Here is a 20,719-nt window from a genome sequence, read left to right as displayed (position 1 = left end):
TAAGTTCTCTCAGTGAGGGTTTCACTGGTGCAAAAGCAGCAGACCAGAAGGCAACGTTATGAAACTGCTTGACAGTCTGTGAACTGTCAAAAACTGAACTGTCAACCACAACAGGAGCGTGAGGACATACAGCACTGGTGTATAAGTAGCAGACCAGAAGGCAACGTCATGTAACTGCATGACAGTTTGTGAGTTGGCAACAACCAAAGATGTGTGGGGAAGCCTCAACTCCTGCCTGACTAGTTTGCTGCTGGCGAGTGGCGGTAACCACAGTGTGTTGCGGAGGCTGACACACCGTGTCAAAACACGGCAGCTTGTGGTAGCTCCCGCACGGCAACGGAGTGCTCTGTGTGTGGGAGTCATCAAACATCTGGCAGGGTTGACTGTGCATGGGTGGAGGAGCTCTCACAACAAGAGTGTGAGAGCATGAAGCCATGCCGGGCGCACAACCGTGGGAGGTGTAGGCCCACGGGTACATCGTCAACCTTCTCCGCAGTCGGAGTGTGGGAGCTGGCAACAACAAAAGCAGAGTGCTGGTGCGTGGGAGGGGCTGCGGTGGGTTGAGGAGCATGCGGTATGGTATGCAGAGCATGCTGTAAGGTATGCAGAGCATGCTGTAAGGTATGCAGAGCATGCTGTAAGGTATGCAGAGCATGCTGTAAGGAATGCAGAGCATGCTGTAAGGTATGCAGAGCATGCTGTAAGGTATGCAGAGCATGCGGTATGGTATGCAGAGCATGAGGTAAGGCATGTGGCTCATGCTGCATGGGATGCGGCTCATGCTGCATGGTATGCGGCTCATGCTGCATGGCATGCGGCTCATGCTGCATGGGATGAGGCTCATGCTGCATGGAATGAGGCTCATGCTGCATGGGATGAGGCTCATGCTGCATGGTATGAGGCTCATGCTGCATGGAATGCGGCTCATGCTGCATGGTATGCGGAGCATGCTGTAAGGTCTGCAGAGCATGCTGCATGGGCTGAGGAGAATGCCGCATAGTGCTGGAACCCGGTAACTCCTGATGCGGCAGCTCACGCATGTTAGCAGATGGTGCAGCAAGAACATGCGTCTGGCAGTGAGGACTGCGCATCGGTGGAGGAGCTCTCACAGGTGTGGTGTGGGAGCAGGCAGCCGCAGTATCTACTGAGCGCACAACCTCGGCGGGTTGTAGGTAAACAGGCTGCATTGTCAACCTTCCAGCATGATACTCCTGTATGAAGGAGCAAGCTGAGACTGTAAAGTCTGCAGCATGGACCACTAGGGTCTATGAAAGACAACAAAAAACGGAGCTACTGTCCGTTGTGACTGAGGGTCTAAAACAACTGGTGCGGCAACAGACGGAGTACTGCCTGTTGCGGTACCACCTAGCCTCTCTTAGGAGGTGTGCAGTTGTCGTACTGCAGCGAGTCCGAACTGACCCAGTGGCTACACCTAGGCCGTTGGACTTGCGCGGAAGGGACCGACTTGCACTTAAAAGCTGCAAGATTTGGTCCATGGTTTCTGCGAGAAACCTCTTCCGCAGACGAGGAATAAATGGGCTCTCTCGTCTTTGTGTGGGTGGGGTGATCACGTCGGCAACGTGTGTAGATACACCCGAAACCACAGAGGGAAACGTCTGTTCGTCGATCAAGGCCTGAGTAACCCATAAGTCCTTCGACATTACTTCTCCCCTGGGCTTGGGAGCTTGTAAGAGGTCCCGGACTAGGTGAACCACTGGCACGAACAGACGAACCCTCGAACGCAACACTGTAACACTTTGCGCATATCACTTTATCACTTTTGATTTTCTGTTTGCACTTATTTCACTGAACTCGAAACTTTAAGTGGTTTGTACCTGAAACACGCAATCCTATCCTTCATTAAAAGGTAGTAATTGCGAAAACAGTATTACAATGTAACAGAAAAACATAATGAAAGATAAAGAATTCAGTGGCTGGAAAAGAGACTAAACACTAGATCAAATAAACTACGTTTAAAATCTCTCACCGCATAAAGCCTGGGAACAAGAATAAAACTAGAAACGTTTTACCTTCTTCCCCTCTATCGACTAGGGAGAAGAGCAAAAAAACGTGAACAACGTTACCCGCTTGAACGAAACGTTTATCCTCCTCTCTCTCCCTCCGTCTCTATCTCTCTCTCTCTCTCTCTTGACTTAGAACCTGAGAGATGAGCCCAATTATATATATCGTTAAAACATATTATTTGTTAAAGGAAAAAAACTGAAAGGTTTCCCAAATAAAAAGCTCCTTTTTTGGGCTCAAGCCATGGCGTCCTGATGGAAGGATCCTTTTTGGTAGCTTCCTTGGGTAATCACTACTAGGATTTTCCCAGAGAATTAAACCACAGGTTATCACAGAATTCTAACTTCTGGAGCGAGTATCCTAAAGGTTTCCCCTTAAGACATCGTGTAACAACAGGGGACACGCATGTATAGACGTGCCACATAGCTATCTGCACCCCATATAGAGTTAACGCTTCAATATGGCGGACAGGGAGTGGCTGGGAGCTGAGCCGCAGCCGATCTAGATGTGGCGATATCGGTACTCGCGATGTAAACAGACGGACGCCATTGCTTTTGATGACGTCACGTCCGTCCTCATTCCTTTGCTAGTAGCTCGCTCGATTGGACGTATTTTTCCCTTTGTGCGACTTTATCTGCTTGCATCCTCGCCATGTCTCAACCTTTAGCTTCACCTCCTTCTGGAAAGTTGAGTACAAAGGTTTAAGTATTGTTTAAATAAGCTCTGACCTTAAAGTAAATCTTACTTTTCGAGATATTTGCATAATTGTGGCAGAGCTTTGCCAGACCGGTCAGCGCCATTTTATGACGCTGCTGTTGCTTGCATGCCTTATTTAGTTAGCCGCAACAGCCTTACCGGTATATAAATTACTAATCAGCGCTATTAGTTATTTAGTCTTCATAGCTAGGAACTTTATATCGTGTTTTTGACGCATTAGTTAGGGTCTTCGCTGACCCCATACCAGTAGGCTTTGATTAGCCCCTAGGCCAGTGAGCCTATACCAGTGTTAATGCATGATATTTCAGTGATCCTAGTGTTAGTTATGAAGATTTTGGCATTATTTTACAATACCATTGACAGTGATGCAAGTGTTTTTCGCCTTCAGGGACCATATAGGGGGTAGGTTATCTTGAGTGCCTTGCTAACCTAACCTTATGATAGGACCCCTATATGCTCTCTTCATCCCTAGCCCTAGGGCTTCCCTCTGGTAATCTTGTACCCTATTACATGTGATAGGACAAGACTCCTCAGAGTACTGTATCGCCTCCCCACCTAAGGGAATGACCCCTCTCTTAGTGTTGCGGACCTTAGAGGTAGGATCACCTCCTTTAAGCTGAATCGGTCCTTGACCTTTTCCTTGCGATACGTCTTCTCCCTTCCTTGATTAGGGTCTAACAACCCTAATCCAGGTTAGGTTGGGAGGGCTGGTTTATGTACCTTGCTGAAATATACGCGTGCACCGTTTTTCAGTTGGTCCACCTACTATAGGTTAGGGTGAGCATCTCCCTTCCTAGGTGGCCGCTCTGGTGCATAACCCATCCTTTCTTATAAGAAGACCCTTTCCCCCCCCAACCTATCTCTTGCCTAGCCTAACCTACCAGTAGGTTAGGCTTCATATGTCCCCTGTCCTACACTCCACCCTAGGCTGGAGTGCTGGACCCCGTGGTGCTCCCAGTGTTGTCCGCTCTGATACATAGACCCTCCATAGTGCTATGGAGTCAGTTATCATTTGGTCGACATGAAGAGTCTCCACCCCTTCTTTGGGTACACCCTGTCCTCTCTTGGACTGCCTTAGCCCCCGACCATTGCGGCCCCTGCTTAGGATGATAGATTCACCTCTATCATGGTGGTACCTTTTCCAGAGGTGTCTTGACTAGGCTAGTACAGCCTTGCCATCCCGCCGCTACCAGCTGCCGCCACCCTGGCTTCTTTTGACCATAGAATGATCATTCTTGAATGCCAGAAACTCTGCTCGAGCGGCTTCCGGCGTGCCGGGGGTATGCCGGACCCGTCCGGAGGCGGCAAGATGCCTTGCACCCCTTCTCTCAGCTATCTTTACTAGCGATAGCTCCTAAAAACCGCACCTAGACGGCTTGTTAACGCAGACAAACTGGTACGGAATCGTACATTTTGTTCAGTTTTCACTCTGTCTTCTTGCGTGTTTCATCTTTCCAGCACGCTACGTGTAATTGGCACGTCTGGTTGCCGGAACCTTACTAGGATCTCATGATCCCCAGACTTTCTTGATAAGATTTCAAGCTCAGTCTATAATATGGTTATTCTAGATGGAATTCCCATTATCAAGACACCTTCCATGGAGGCCTACGGCCACCTGGGACTGTCCGATGCTACGGCAACCAGCCGGGCGGGTTACACGAGGCATGCGTCTGTCTCCTTTCACCCACCCTTCTGTGCATCACAATTAATTTAAGTTAATATTAACTTGTTAATAATTAACTTTATATACGAGCCATATTATGACTCTACAATACTCATCGTCTCTTTCCTTTACAGGAGGAGTACGTCAGGTGTGACCACGACTTCTGCGCGGTCCGTCGGCCACACTTCTATGGACACACGGCGTGTAGGACACACGCCCCTTGTGCTCACAAGAGAGGGGATCTCAAATACTGGGGCCCCACCACCTGTTCGGTCTGCCAAGAATGCTTACAGAAAGCATTCTATGATTCTCCCTCAGCGGAGATTCGGGACACTGCTCGGGACAACCTACGCAAGTGGGTACGTGGCTTTCAGAAGAACGCCACTGGACCATACCTAGCCACAGAAGAAATGAGGTCTTTGCTGTTCCCAAAGGCCTCTCCAGACTCAGTGGTCCCAGTCGAACAGATCCCCGTAGTCCAGATTACAGTGGAACCTGATGTTGTCATGGCTCAGTCCATGAATGATTATCACCTGGATTCAGAACATGATGAACGCATGTCAGAGATCTCGGAGGACACCGAGAAAACCCTTATGGCCCAGGGTGAAGGGGAGGATGATGAAGAAGAGGACCGGGTTGCGTATACCGAGTCCGATAAGGAGGATGCCCCTCCCTCCATCCCCCCTCCTACTCCTACACCGACGGAAGTGTCTCTCCCGTCTACGTCCTCCACCACGACTCCTCTACCTACGGCACAGGATATGATTCGGCTCATTGAATCCGTGATGGAGCAGAAGCTCCAAGAAACTCACCAGGTCATTCGGTCGATGGGAGGTTCCAAGGAATCTCGCAAAATCTCCATCAAGGACCTCCCCACATGCTCGAGCGACAATCCGTGGCGATTCGCCGAGCATATGGTCATCGCTGACGACAAGATCTTCGTCAGCGATAAGATCGGTTCCATACCCCTGGAAGAAGTGGAGTTCTTCCCCCGCTTTGAGGCGTATCCGGACTGTTACGTCCGTCTACGTTCAGAACCATCCTCAAAGGAAGAGACCGAACCGAAGGAGAAAATAGTGTTCGATCTCTCGAAGGCCCAGGCTATGCTTGCCAAAGCGCTTAAGAGCAGAGGCTTTGCCTGCTCTGGACTTCCGGCTCTGAGCAAGAAGTACCCCACCTACGTTGCGCCCGATGAAGTGGTGATACCCTTCACGGAAAAGGCCTTCGCTGCCTGCTTTAAGGCTGTAGAAGAAGGGAAATCCTGCCCTGCATTGGAGGAATGCAGACCTTTCTCCGCAGTCACCCCGCCCGACACCAAACACTGGAAGGATGTGCAACACACCTTCGTGGTGGGCAAACTAGATCCTGACGTTGCTGGACGTCAGTTTAATGAGGACCTCCCCAAGCTAAACGATCACCTCCTTCGTAGGGAACAGGAAACGAAGGAGAGGCTGGCAGCATCTCTCACTCTCCAGGTCCAGATGGACGTAATGGCTGGCGACACCAGAGTCCCTGACCATTACATGGTCCTTGCCAAATCTCATATGGCAACCTTAGTCAAGGATCTGTACCACTTCATGCGAGCTCGTAGAGCCTGCAGAGAATTCGTGTTCTCCAGTGCCACTGTCAGACACGAACCCCGGAAACTGATTTCCTCCAACATCTGGGGCAAGTACCTCTTCCCGTCTGATCTAGTGAAAGAGATCACAGACAAGGCCGCATCTGAGAACAGGAACCTTCTCAACAAATGGGGCATGTCTAGGAAGAGAAAGCCCTCTCAGGATGACGGTCCTCAGCCTGAGAGGAAGCAGTCGAAGCATAGACCCCAGCAACGTCAGCACAGACGTCAGTTTCCGGCACCCGCTACTCCCCAAGTGGCCGCTCAGCCGCCACAGACCTTTCAGTTGGTCCCACAGCCGGTTTTGTCCTCATCACCGGCCTTCAACCCCGCCTTCGAGCAGCACTCCACTACCTTTCGTCCCAAAGGTAGAAGCTCAGGCAGGGGTTCCGGCAGAGATTCCTCTCGCCGGCCCTCCAGAGGCAGAGGAGGACAGGGAGCTAGCGGCCGAGGCAGCAAGTCCTCGGGACCCCAGAAGCAATGAAGTGCTTCCGGTGGGAGGAAGACTCCGCCACTTCCAGGATCGTTGGACCTTCGAATCCTGGGCACACAGCATCATCAAGAAAGGTCTAGGCTGGAGCTGGGCGCAACCACCCCCAACCTTCCAGCAATTCTTCCAACGTTCAACCCCCCTCCTGGAAGAATATGTGCTAGACCTCTTGAACAAGAAGGTGATAAGAAGGGTGAAGTCCACAAGGTTCCAAGGGAGACTGTTTTGTGTCCCCAAGAAAGACTCAGACAGACTCAGAGTCATTCTGGACTTATCCCCCCTCAACGTATTCATATCGAACAACAAGTTCAAGATGCTGACTCTTCAACAGATCAGAACCCTCCTGCCTCGAGGGTCTTTCACGGTCTCGATAGACCTGGCGGACGCATACTGGCACATACCAATGAACCATCACGCTTCCTCCTACCTTGGATTCCGACTCCAACGGAAAAGCTATGCCTTCCGGGCCATGCCCTTCGGACTCAACGTGGCCCCTCGGATATTCACAAAGCTAGCGGACGCAGTAGTACAACAGCTCCGCATCCGAAACGTCCAGGTGATGGCCTACCTCGACGACTGGCTAGTGTGGGCGCCCTCGCCCGAGGATTGTATAGAATCCTGCAGAAAAGTTACCCAGTTTCTCGAACACCTGGGATTCCAGATACACGCGAAAAAGTCTCGCCTATCTCCAGCTCAGAAGTTCCAATGGTTAGGCATCCACTGGAATCTTCAGTCACACCGCCTTTCCATTCCAGCAAAGAAAAGGAAGGAAATAGCAGGGTCTGTCAAGCGACTGTTAAAATCCAAACGGATCTCAAGACGCCAGCAGGAACAAGTTCTAGGCTCTCTACAGTTCGCCTCGATCACAAACCCAGTGCTTCGTGCACAGCTAAAGGATGCAGCGGGAGTCTGGAGACGTTCCGCATCCATCGCTCGAAGAGACGGCTCCCAAGCAGACTTCGACTTCTTCTAAAGCCGTGGTCAGAAACGAGGGCCCTAAAAAGGTCCCTTCCTCTCCAACACCCACCTCCATCTCTCAACATCCATACGGACGCTTCGTTGGAGGGTTGGGGAGGTCACTCCCACCAAAAACAGGCTCAAGGCACTTGGTCTCCCCTATTCAAGACGTTTCACATCAACATCTTGGAGGCCATGGCGGTTCTTCTGACGCTGAAGAAACTCTCCCCGCCCCCGTCGATACACATTCGCCTGACCCTGGACAGCTCTGTGGTAGTGTGTTGTCTCAATCGCCAGGGCTCAAGATCGCCCAAGATAAATCAGGTGCTCCTGACAATCTTCCGTCTGGCAGAAAGGAAGAAATGGCACCTGTCTGCAGTTCACCTACAAGGATTCCGCAATGTGACAGCGGACGCTCTATCTCGGACAAACCCGATAGAGTCGGAATGGTCTCTAGACGCAAGATCATTCGCCTTCATCTCTCACCGAGTCCCAGAACTCCAGATCGACCTCTTCGCAACGAGCGACAACCATCAACTTCCTCGATATGTAGCCCGGTACGAGGACCCCAAAGCGGAAGCGGTGGACGCCATGACCTTGGATTGGAACAGATGGGCCAAGATTTACCTGTTCCCTCCCACCAATCTTCTGCTGAAAGTCCTCTCCAAATTGAGAACCTTCAAAGGGACAGCAGCTCTAGTGGCTCCCAAGTGGCCCCGCAGCAACTGGTACCCCTTGATCCTGGAGATGCAGCCAACGCTGATCCCCCTCCCGGACCCAGTTCTCTCCCAGCAAATACAGAAGTCGACTGTCTTCGCTTCATCATCGAAAATCAAGGACCTTCATCTCATGATTTTCTCACCCTAGCCGCTAAGAAAAGGTTTGGGATTTCGAAGAAGAGTCTAGACTTCCTCGAGGAATACAAGACCGAATCCACGAGAAGGCAATACGAATCGTCTTGGAGGAAATGGGTCTCCTTCGTCAAGGCAAAGAACCCCTCGAAAATCACTATAGATTTTTGCATGTCCTTCTTCATTCACCTTCATGGACAAGGCTTGGCAGCCAACACGATTTCTACTTGCAAATCGGCCTTGACCAGACCTTTGTCATACGCCTTCCAAATAGATCTGTCTAGCGACATCTTCAACAAACTACCGAAGGCCTGTGCCCGTTTACGACCGGCACCCCCTCCGAGACCAATCACTTGGTCTCTAGACAAAGTTCTCCACTTCGCCTCCAACTTGGACAATGATTCATGCCCTCTTAAGGACCTGACTCAGAAAGTTATATTTCTCTTCGCTCTAGCTTCGGGAGCCCGAGTCAGCGAAATAGTGGCACTATCTAGAGAAGAGGGACATATCGTTTTCAACGATTCAGGAGACCTCTCCCTCTTCCCTGATCCGACGTTTCTCGCAAAGAACGAATTACCTACCAAACGATGGGGCCCGTGGAGGATATGCCCCTTGAAGGAAGATGCCTCTCTATGTCCAGTAGAGAGCCTTAAGGTCTATCTTCATAGAACTTCAAACTTTGGTGGAGGCCAACTCTTCAAAGGAGAAACATCGGGCAGCGACCTGTCACTGAAACAATTGAGAGCAAAAATCACCTACTTCATTCGCAGAGCGGATCCAGACAGTACACCCGCTGGTCATGATCCTAGGAAAGTCGCTTCGTCTCTGAATTTCTTTCAGAGTATGGATTTCGAAAGCCTCAAGAACTATACAGGCTGGAAATCCTCGCGTGTTTTCTTTAAACATTATGCGAAACAAGTGCACGAAGTGAAACATTTTGTGGTAGCCGCAGGTAGTGTTATGAAACCTGCTCTGAACTCTGCTTAGAACAGTGAGTTATTAGGGACTCTAACTCGTCGGGTGCCTATGTTGACCCTTAAGTGATACGTAGTGAAGCAGAAACCACCTTGTGTTTTCTTTAACTGTTCTTACCTCAGGTGAAATGTCATAGTAGATTACCACATGAGTGCTACATGCCACGTGCATGACGTGTGTTACATAAAGACTAACGTTCCGTAGAACGAGTGCCTACTAATACTTGATTCTTCCCTTTCAGACTCAAGAGCACGCCTTTATGACTATGTACATTTTTATCAATGTAAATGTTTTTTACTATTTATTGCATGACATGTATTGATTTACCTGCAATTATATAATAAAATGTCTATTTTATTACTTGTGCGTCTCCCTTGCTCCTTTCTTACTATGAAATATACTATTTGTCATAGTTTTATTACCCTTTATTCCTGGTTAAGGAAAATGCCAGGATTTACTCCGGGCATTTATTTATATAGAGCAAGTAAGTCTCCTTAGCGAATACTTACTCAATTATGAAGATGAGTCAACTCCATACACGAAGTGTTCAACCACCACTTCTTCAAGTTTGTTTCGACGCGAATACCAAATCGCTCTGACTTATCTTATGGATCTCATTGTTCCTTCAGCCTATATGAATAGCCTTCCCATGACCACTTTGATCTTAGCATAGCCCGTGGGGACTTCCATGCCAGGGGGGCAGGAAGGCAACTGCCTCACGGTAGCTCTAGTATAGACCACTATGCTTTCGGCTCAATGTTTTAGCACTCACTTATAAAGGGAAAAAGTCTACCACGATACACTAATTCTCTGGTACTCTTCCATCAGGACGCCATGGCTTGAGCCCAAAAAACGGATTTTGAGCGAAGCGAAAAATCTATTTTTGGGTGAGATAGCCATGGCGTCCTGATGGACCCACCCTGTCTGTTATCAGGTCCCGCCCTGCGCCGCTGTATCATGGTGATGAGCGAGCTCCAGACTTTCGGAATGAGGACGGACGTGACGTCATCAAAAGCAATGGTGTCCGTCTGTTTACATCGCGAGTACCGATATCGCCACATCTAGATCGGCTGCGGCTCAGCTCCCAGCCACTCCCTGTCCGCCATATTGAAGCGTTAACTCTATATGGGGTGCAGATAGCTATGTGGCACGTCTATACATGCGTGTCCCCTGTTGTTACACGATGTCTTAAGGGGAAACCTTTAGGATACTCGCTCCAGAAGTTAGAATTCTGTGATAACCTGTGGTTTAATTCTCTGGGAAAATCCTAGTAGTGATTACCCAAGGAAGCTACCAAAAAGGATCCTTCCATCAGGACGCCATGGCTATCTCACCCAAAAATAGATTTTTCGCTTCGCTCAAAATCCGTTTATTAGAATTAAAACCATTTAAGCTAAGAAAGAATGAACGAAACGCTAGAATCGGTTTACTCTTACTGCAACGTGAAACCGTGAATACTCTCTCTCTATCGTAACGATAGAGCGCAAGTTGAACGTTCTGAACGTCAACAACTGCGGAGACTAAACAAAACGTTAGTTCAACTTTGAAAACAGTACGAGACTTATCAAAGAGATTCTTTCAAAAACATAAAATTAAAATAGCATAAATTCTTAACAGGAAAAAACGATATGACGAGCTCAATGTTAATTAACTTCGGTTCCAAGTAAGGACCGCCTACTATTAGGAAAGGTCGCATATTTTTTTTTTTTTTTTTTTTTAAGGAAAGTTAATCGAAGAGGCCTATAAATGGCGGAGAGATATAAAATAAAAAGTGAAAGAGAGTCTATACTCTCTTCGACACCAACACTTCCGTCTAAGGGAAGGGTCGGCCATTTAAAAGTGAAAGAGAGTCCATACTCTCTTCGTCACCATAATTAATTCAAATTAATTCCAAAAGCTTGCTAAGCTAAAGATAAAGCTTCCTGAATAGCGAAGGCTAAACTCTAGAGCAAATACATCACCAAATCGTGAGCAATAACTCCAGAATCAACAGCGTATCCCAGTAGGTCTAGCCGGTGGCACGACAGAGGAAAAATTGAGTTCTTGTTGACAAGAAGTACTTGAGTACCTGCTCACAGATGGCGCTGTTGTGTACACCCCCACCTGTATAGCAATCGCTGGCGTATCCCGACCGTAGATTTCTGTCGGGCAACAGAGTTGACAGCTACATGATCATCGGGTAAGATTAATATTGAAAAACTTACTTTAATACCATTCAAGTTATCAACAGCCAATATTGTAGATCTCTGATCCTCATAACACAAAAAGGCAAATCCTTTGCTTTTCCCACTCTTTTTATCACGCACAAGGTTGACATTGACAATCTGGAAGAAGAAGATAAATAGTAACAAAGGTCAGTACAGTAGTCAATCAATCATATTCCAAAGTTAATTCTAAGTTACATATATTCTTATATCCTCTGAGCGAGCACTAATGTACACCCCGATATTGCCACTCCCCTGTGCCATTGGACATAAATATGTTATTTTCATTAGTAAAATAAATTTTTGAATATACTTACCCGATGATCATGTAGCTGTCAACTCCGTTGCCCGACAGAAATCTACGGTCGGGATACGCCAGCGATCGCTTATACAGGTGGGGGTGTACTCACCAGCGCCATCTGTGGTCAGGTACTCCAGTACTTCTTGTCAACAAGACCTCAATTTTATCCTCGGTCCACTGGTTCTCTATGGGGAGGAAGGGCGGGTCATTTAAATCATGATCATCGGGTAAGTATATTCAAAAATTTATTTTACTAATGAAAATAACATTTTTCAATATTAATCTTACCCGATGATCATGTAGCTGATTCACACCCAGGGTGGTGGGTGGAGACCAGTATACATGTTAACAAAGAAGCTAAGTATCCCGTATTTCATTTTTATTAGTTATTCAAAATAACAATAAAAAATAAATAAGTACCTGGTAAGGAAGTCGACTTGAACCATTACTCTGCCTTTAATAAGTACGTCTTCCTTACTGAGCGTAGCGGTCCTCTTAGGATGCTGAACGACTCTTAGGTGGCTAAAGTATAAAGGGCTGCAACCCATACTAAAGGACCTCATCACAACCTCTAACCTAGGCGCTTCTCAAGAAAGAATTGACCACCCGCCAAATCAACCAGGATGCGGAAGGCTTCTTAGCCGACCGTACAACCCAAAAACAACAATAAAAGCAATCAAGAGAAAGGTTAAAAAGGTTATGGGATTATGGGAATGTAGTGGCTGAGCCCTCACCTACTACTGCACTCGCTGCTACGAATGGTCCCAGGGTGTAGCAGTTCTCGTAAAGAGACTGGACATCTTTGAGATAGAATGATGCGAACACTGACTTGCTTCTCCAATAGGTTGCATCCATAACACTCTGCAGAGAACGGTTCTGTTTGAAGGCCACTGAAGTAGCCACAGCTCTCACTTCATGTGTCCTTACCTTCAGTAAAGCAAGTTCTTCTTCCTTCATATGAGAATGAGCTTCTCTAATCAGAAGCCTGATGTAGTAAGAAACTGCGTTCTTAGACATAGGTAGCGAAGGCTTCTTAACAGCACACCATAAGGCTTCTGATTGTCCTCGTAAAGGTTTTGACCTTTTCAGATAGTACCTAAGAGCTCTGACTGGGCAAAGTACTCTCTCCAGCTCGTTACCCGCCAAGTTGGATAGGCTAGGGATCTCGAACGATTTAGGCCAAGGACGTGAAGGAAGCTCGTTTTTAGCCAAAAAACCGAGCTGCAAGGAACATGTAGCCGTTTCAGATGCGAAACCTATGTTCCTGCTGAAGGCGTGGATCTCACTTACTCTCTTAGCTGTTGCTAGGCATACTAGGAAAGGAGTTTTTAATGTGAGGTCCTTGAAAGAGGCTGATTGTAGCGGTTCAAATCTAGATGACATCAGGAACCTTAGGACCACGTCTAGATTCCAGCCTGGAGTGGACAACCGACGTTCCTTAGAGGTCTCAAAAGACCTAAGGATGTCCTGCAGATCTTTGTTGGAGGAAAGATCCAAGCCTCTGTGGCGGAAAACCGCTGCCAACATACTTCTATAACCCTTGATCGTAGGAGCTGATAGGGATCTAACGTTCCTTAGATGTAACAGGAAGTCAGCAATCTGGGTTACAGTGGTACTGGTTGAGGAAACTGCATTGGCCTTGCACCAGGTTCTGAAGACTTCCCATTTAGATTGATAGACTCTGAGAGTGGATGTTCTCCTAGCTCTAGCAATCGCTCTGGCTGCCTCCTTCGAAAAGCCTCTAGCTCTTGAGAGTCTTTCGATAGTCTGAAGGCAGTCAGACGAAGAGCGTGGAGGCTTGGGTGTACCTTCTTTACGTGAGGTTGACGCAGAAGGTCCACTCTTAGAGGAAGAGTCCTGGGAACGTCGACCAGCCATTGCAGTACCTCTGTGAACCATTCTCTTGCGGGCCAGAGGGGAGCAACCAACGTCAGCCGTGTCCCTTTGTGAGAGGCGAATTTCTGAAGTACCCTGTTGACAATCTTGAACGGCGGGAATGCATACAGGTCGAGATGGGACCAATCCAGCAGAAAAGCATCCACGTGAACTGCTGCCGGGTCTGGAATCGGAGAACAATACAATGGGAGCCTCTTGGTCATCGAGGTAGCGAACAGATCTATGGTAGGCTGACCCCACAGGGACCAAAGTCTGCTGCAAACATTCTTGTGAAGGGTCCACTCTGTGGGGATGACCTGACCCTTCCGGCTGAGGCGATCTGCCATGACATTCATATCGCCCTGAATGAACCTCGTTACCAGCGTGAGCCTTCGATCTTTTGACCAAATGAGGAGGTCCCTTGCGATCTCGAACAACTTCCTCGAATGAGTCCCCCCCTGCTTGGAGATGTAAGCCAAGGCTGTGGTGTTGTCGGAGTTCACCTCCACCACCTTGTTTAGCTGGAGGGACTTGAAGTTCATTAAGGCCAGATGAACCGCCAACAACTCCTTGCAATTGATGTGGAGTGTTCTTTGTTCCTGATTCCATGTTCCCGAGCATTCCTGTCCGTCCAATGTCGCACCCCAGCCCGAGTCTGATGCGTCCGAGAAGAGATGGTGGTCGGGGGTCTGAACAGCTAACGAAAGACCTTCCTTGAGAAGAATGCTGTTCTTCCACCACGTTAGAGTAGACCTCATCTCTTCGGAAACAGGAATTGAGACCGTCTCTAGCGTCATGTCCTTGATCCAGTGAGCAGCCAGATGATACTGAAGGGGGCGGAGGTGGAGTCTCCCTAACTCGATGAACAGGGACAGCGATGAAAGTGTCCCTGTTAGACTCATCCACTGCCTTACTGAGCATCGGCTCCTTCTCAGCATGCTCAGGATGCACTCTAGGGCTTGGTTGATCCTTGGGGCCGACGGAAAAGCCCGAAAAGCTCGACTCTGAATCTCCATACCCAGGTAAACAATGGTCTGGGATGGGACGAGCTGGGACTTCTCTAAATTGACCAGGAGGCCCAGTTCCTTGGTCAGATCCATAGTCCATCTGAGATTCTCCAGACAGCGACGACTTGTGGGAGCTCTTAAAAGCCAGTCGTCTAAATAGAGGGAGGCTCTGATGTCTGCCAAGTGAAGGAATTTCGCAATATTCCTCATCAGTCGCGTAAACACAAGAGGTGCCGTGCTTAGGCCAAAACACAGGGCTTGGAACTGGTACACAACCTTTCCATAGACGAATCTCAGGAAAGGTTGGGAGTCTGAATGGATGGGGACGTGAAAGTATGCGTCTTTCAGGTCTAACGAGACCATCCAGTCCTCCTGCCTGACCGCTGCTAGGACCGACTTCGTCGTCTCCATAGTGAACGTCTGCTTGGTGACATAAGCATTGAGCGCACTGACGTCCAGCACCGGTCTCCAACCTCCTGTCTTCTTGGCTACCAGGAAGAGACGGTTGTAAAAGCCCGGGGATTGATGGTCCCGGACTATGACCACTGCCTCCTTGTGTAGCAAGAGCGACACCTCTTGTTGCAACGCTAGCCTCTTGTCCTTCTCCTTGTAGTTGGGAGAGAGGTTGATGGGAGATGTAGCTAGAGGGGGATTGCGGCAGAACGGAATTCTGTATCCCTCCCTCAGCCACTTCACAGACTGAGCGTCTGCACCTCTGCTCTCCCAAGCTTGCCAGAAGGTCTTGAGTCTGGCTCCTACAGCTGTCTGGAGAGGAGGGAAGTCAAAACTTGCCTCTTGTGGACTTGGAACCCTTCTTGGACTTGCCACGGTTACTGTCTGCACGGGTACCTCCTCTGCTGGAGGTTCTGCCACGAAAGGGTGGGATGAACCTGGAAGCAGGAGTATCAACTGCTAGAGGGCGGTAAGGTTTAGTCACGGAAGGTAAGGTCTTAGCCTTACGTGCAGAAGAAGCCATGAGGTCATGCGTATCCTTCTGGAGAAGAGAGGCAGTCATCCCCTTAATTAATTCCTCCGGAAACAGACACTTGGACAGAGGAGCAAAAAGTAACTCTGACCTCTGGCAAGGGGTGATACCAGCAGATAAGAAGGAGCACAGATGTTCCCTTTTCTTGAGGACCCCTGATACATAAGAAGCCGCAAGCTCGCCAGACCCATCCCGTATTGCCTTGTCCATGCTGGACATGATCAGCATGGCTGAGTCCTTGTCAGAAGGGGCAGTCTTCCTGCTTAAGGCTCCCAGACACCAGTCGAGGAAGTTGAATATCTCGAAGGCACGAAAGACTCCCCTTAACAAGTGATCAAGATCTGTAGGGGACCAGCAGATCTTCGAACGTCTCATAGCCAACCTGCGGGGAGAGTCAACCAGACTTGAGAAGTCGGCCTGGGCAGAGGCAGGAACCCCCAAGCCAGGTTCCTCTCCCGTGGCATACCAGACGCCCGACTTAGAAGCCAGCTTGGGAGGAGGAAACACAAAAGAGGTCCTTCCCAGTTGCTTCTTGGACTGCAACCAATCCCCCATAACCCTCAAAGCTCTCCTTGAAGATCTGGCAAGAACAAGCTTGGTGAAGGCAGGAGCAGTAGACTGCATGCCCAGAGCAAACTCGGAGGGAGGAGAACGAGGGGTTGCAGACACAAAGTGTTCAGGGTACAACTCTCTGAACAAAGCAAGGACTTTGCGGAAGTCTAAGGAGGGTGGCGAAGACTTGTGTCCTTCAACATCAGAATGAGGATCATCAAGATGAGCAGCTTCATCCTCAGAAGCCTCCTCACCCGACAGTTGAGTTGTAAGAGGCAAAGGCAGAGCAGCAAGCTGAACGGCTGAATCCTGCAGAACGGGTGCATGCGTACCTGCGGATCCATCATCATGCCTCTGCTGGACAGACTGTGAGCTGGCAACAACAAAAGCAGAGGGCCGGTGTGAGGGAGGGTCTGAGGTGGGCTGAGGAGCATGCGGTGTGGTATGCAGAGCATGCTGTGAGGCATGCGGCTCATGCTGCATGGCATGCGGCTCATGCTGCATGGGATGCGGCTCATGCTGCATGGTATGCGGCTCATGCTGCATGGCATGCGGCTCATGCTGCATGGGATGAGGCTCATGCTGCATGGTATGAGGCTCATGCTGCATGGGATGAGGCTCATGCTGCATGGTATGAGGCTCATGCTGCATGGAATGCGGCTCATGCTGTAAGGTCTGCAGAGCATGCTGCATGGGCTGAGGACTGCGCCACTGTGGAAGAGCTCTCACAGGAGGAGGGATGTTAACCTTCTCTGCCTGATAATCCTGCATAAAAGCCGCAAGCTGAGACTGCATAGTCTGCAGCATGGACCACTTAGGGTCTACTGTGGTTGGAGCAGAGGCCTGTTGAGGAACCACTCTACCTCTCTTGGGAGGTGTGCAGTCATCCGATGACTGCGGCGAGTCCGAACTGACCCAGTGGCTACACCTGGGCCGTTGGACTAGCTCTGAAGGGACTTTACGTTTAAGCGGTCGTGAGACCTTAGTCCACCGTTTCCTCCTGGAAACCTCTTCCACAGACGAGGAATGTAAGGGCTCATTCGTCTGGAAGTGGAAGGGACGATCCTTAGCAGATACGTCCGCAACCACTAAGGATACATCTGTGCGCCGATCAAGGCCCGCCGAACCCTTTGGTCCTTCGACATTGCTTCTCCCCTGGGCTTGGGAGCTTGCAAGAGGTCCCGGACTGGGAGGACGACTGGCACGCACAGATGTATCCTCATGCGCAACACTGACACTGACACTATGCACAGCACTAGCACTAACACTTCCCACTGCACTCTTCGCTTTCAGCTCTCTGACATCCGCCAAGAGCTGATTGCGGTCACTAACCAACGACTCCACCTTATCACCGAGAGCCTGAATGGCACGCAACATATCAGCCATTGCAGGCTGAGCACTCGTAGCAGGTTCGGGGGTCACCACCACAGGGGAAGGAAAAGGTTGAGGGGCATGGGGAGAGGAAATAACCAAAGAGCGAGAAGAACTCCTCCTATCTCTCTCCTTCTCTAACCTACGAGTATATCTGAGGAATTCATTAAAATCGAATTCCGAAAGCCCAGCACATTCCCCACATCGATCTTCCAATTGACAGGATTTTCCCCTACAATTGGAACATACGGTGTGAGGATCAACAGAGGCCTTCGGAAGACGCCTATTACAAGTACTAACACTACATCGCCTATATTTAGGAACTTGGGAAGTGTCAGACATCTTGAATTCTAGAAGTAGTCAAAGGGGGAATTCCAAAGTAAAGCAAAGATCGTTAACCAATGAATCAAATTAATACCAAAAGCTTGCTAAGCTAAGGCTAAAGCTTCCTGTACAGCGAAGGCTAAATTTCAGAGCAAATACTTCACCAAATCGTGAACAAAAGACTCCAAAATCAACAGCGTATCCATGTAGGTCTTGCCGGTGGCACGACAGAGGAAAAATTGAGGTCTTGTTGACAAGAAGTACTGGAGTACCTGACCACAGATGGCGCTGGTGAGTACACCCCCACCTGTATAAGCGATCGCTGGCGTATCCCGACCGTAGATTTCTGTCGGGCAACGGAGTTGACAGCTACATGATCATCGGGTAAGATTAATATTGAAAAATGTCCAGTTAAAAAAGATTTTTTTTAAATTATAGCAATTTTTTGGGACATAGAGGGTCTAAGCAAATATTGTATATTGTTGGTTTGTAGGTAGCTGAGCATGACAATGAGTTTCAGGAGTGAGGCGGAGTAAGGGGGAACCATGGTACATCAGTCTCTCGCAGATTCTGGGTGCATTAATGGTGTCAAAGTACTGTGTCAGTGTTCTTTCTATTGTCTCTTACATTTCTATTTTTCATCCTTTTTAGCTAAAACTTTCAGTATTAATTCTTGAGTAGTAAGTTTGCTTTTGCCCAACTATAAAATGAAAGTGCCAAAGGGTGTTACTAGTAATGTGTCAAAGAACAAAAGTATGGCAAGGCATCCGGATGTTGGTGATGGACGCAGTCACATTCGAGAGAAACCCCCTACACATGGTGTTACAAAGTAATATTTATAACAAAAGAATGATTTCATGATGTCTTGAAAATATATGAAAATGTCAAACTACCTCCTACTAAACTAAGTCATACCATGGAGGCTAAAAGTGATGCTGATGAGAGTGAAGATGCAACAAATAAGAAGTTTCGTAACGCTGAATCCTCTACTGCTGCTACCTCTGCGGTCATCTAAGGCGATCGGAGGAAGCAGCAGGGCCTACCAGAACTGCGTCACAATCGCTCGCCATTCATTCCTATTTTCAGCACGCTCTCTTGCCTCTGTCACATCTATCCTTCTATCACCCAGAGCTTTCTTCATTCCATTCATCCACCCAAACCTTAGCCTTCCTCTTGTACTTCTCCCATCAGCTCTTGTATTCATCACCTTCTTTAGCAGACAGCCATTTTCCATTCTCTCAACATGGCCAAACCACCTCAACGCATTCATATCTACTCTAGCTGCTACATCATTTCTTTCACCCATTCTCACCCTCACTACTTCGTTCCTAACCCTATCTTCTCGAGATACACCACCCATACTCCTCAGACACTACATCTCAAACACATACAATTTTTGTCTCTCCGTCACTTTCATTCCCCACAACTTCAATCCATACATCATCATTGGTACAATCACTTTCTCATACAGAACTCTCTTTGCATTAATGCCCAACCCTATATTCTTCACCACTCCCTTCACTGCCACTAACACTTTGCATCATTCATTCACTCTCTGATGTACATCTGCTTCCACGCCACCATTTGCTACAACAACAGACCCCAAGTACTGAAAGTTATCCACCTCCTCAAGTAACTCTCCATGGTAGGTCTGCTGCGCTGGTAGGTCTGCTTGACCCTCCGAAGAGATGTCTCTATGAGTGGCCTCTCTCAAGAACGAGAGAGGTGAATACTTCGTAGAAGAGACTTGAAGACACCCGTGATGACGCCCATGAGGGCCGGTGCATCAGCAAGCTGACCTTTAACAGTAGCGATCCTCCGAAGAGAAGTCTCTATGAGTGACACCTCTCGCGAACGAGAGAGGTGAACACTTCGTAGAAGAGACTAGAAGACGCCCATGATGATGCCCCTTGAGGGCCGGTGGATCAGCAAGCTGACCTTAACAGTAGCTATCCTCCGAAGAGGAGTCTCTATGAGTGGTCTCTCTCGCGAACGAGAGAGGTGAACACTTCGTAGAAGAGACTTGCCAAGACTGTGTTCCGCCCCTGAAGGAAGAGAAACTTAGCAAGGGGGGAGAAAAGTCTGGCGAAGGCAGCAACAGCAGTCAGAGACGAAGAATTTATTAAAGTATGGGAAGTTCTCCCTCTGAATGGAGAAACAACCTCACACCTGGGGAGGAAACCTCTCTCGGAAGGGAAGTTGTCCAACCCCTGGAGGCGAACCTCCTTTAGCGTTCTAAGATGATCTGAAGTGCTGGCCATGTTGTCACGGGAGTACTTCTAAGAGAAGGGATGACGCCCATGACGACGTCCTCTGAGGGACGGCAGTGACCGCAGATTACCCACGCATGAACAGAACAGCTCGCTTCGTTGGCACTCTTAGTCAAACGAAGAAAAACTGCATAGTTAACTGGGAAAAAATAAAATTAAATAATTAACAGAAATTCCCTAAGGAGAAACTCCGAAGAGGAACCCCAAGGGAACAACATAAAATAAGTTTTGCGCCGACAAAAAATATGACAAATTCGTAGATAATTTGTATTTTTCCTAACTATACAAACCTTAGCTATTTACATGGGGTAATTGCTTCGGCGTAGCTGAATGATGAGCCATAAAGTTTTAACGAGGGTTTCCTACCCCACCGCTGGTTAGCGGGGGGGTAGGGAGGGATAGCTAGCTACCCCTCCCCCCTCACACACACCGGTGAATAGCTCACTTTACTTAGAGGTAGGACCTATCTTGGGGGACAGGGCTGGCGGGCACATAACTGTAAATAGCTAAGGTTTGTATAGTTAGGAAAAATACAAA

General features: G+C 48.6%; 1 protein-coding gene across 1 annotated transcript in view; it reads right to left on the bottom strand.

Moving 5' to 3' along the window:
- Nucleotides 1-20,719, bottom strand: part of LOC137642070 (RNA-binding motif protein, X-linked 2-like) — a 137,271-nt gene that overhangs the window by 43,436 nt on the left and 73,116 nt on the right. Inside the window, exon 3 of the mRNA XM_068374627.1 lies at nt 11,498-11,617. Coding sequence (XP_068230728.1) covers nt 11,498-11,617 — 120 coding nt within the window. The remainder of the gene's footprint in view (nt 1-11,497; nt 11,618-20,719) is intronic.

This window comes from Palaemon carinicauda, chromosome 6 (genome assembly GCF_036898095.1).
Source record: "Palaemon carinicauda isolate YSFRI2023 chromosome 6, ASM3689809v2, whole genome shotgun sequence".
Taxonomy (NCBI): Eukaryota; Metazoa; Arthropoda; class Malacostraca; order Decapoda; family Palaemonidae; genus Palaemon; species Palaemon carinicauda.
The sequence above is the reverse complement of the archived record's forward strand: the minus strand, read 5'-3'. Positions and strand labels throughout refer to the sequence as shown.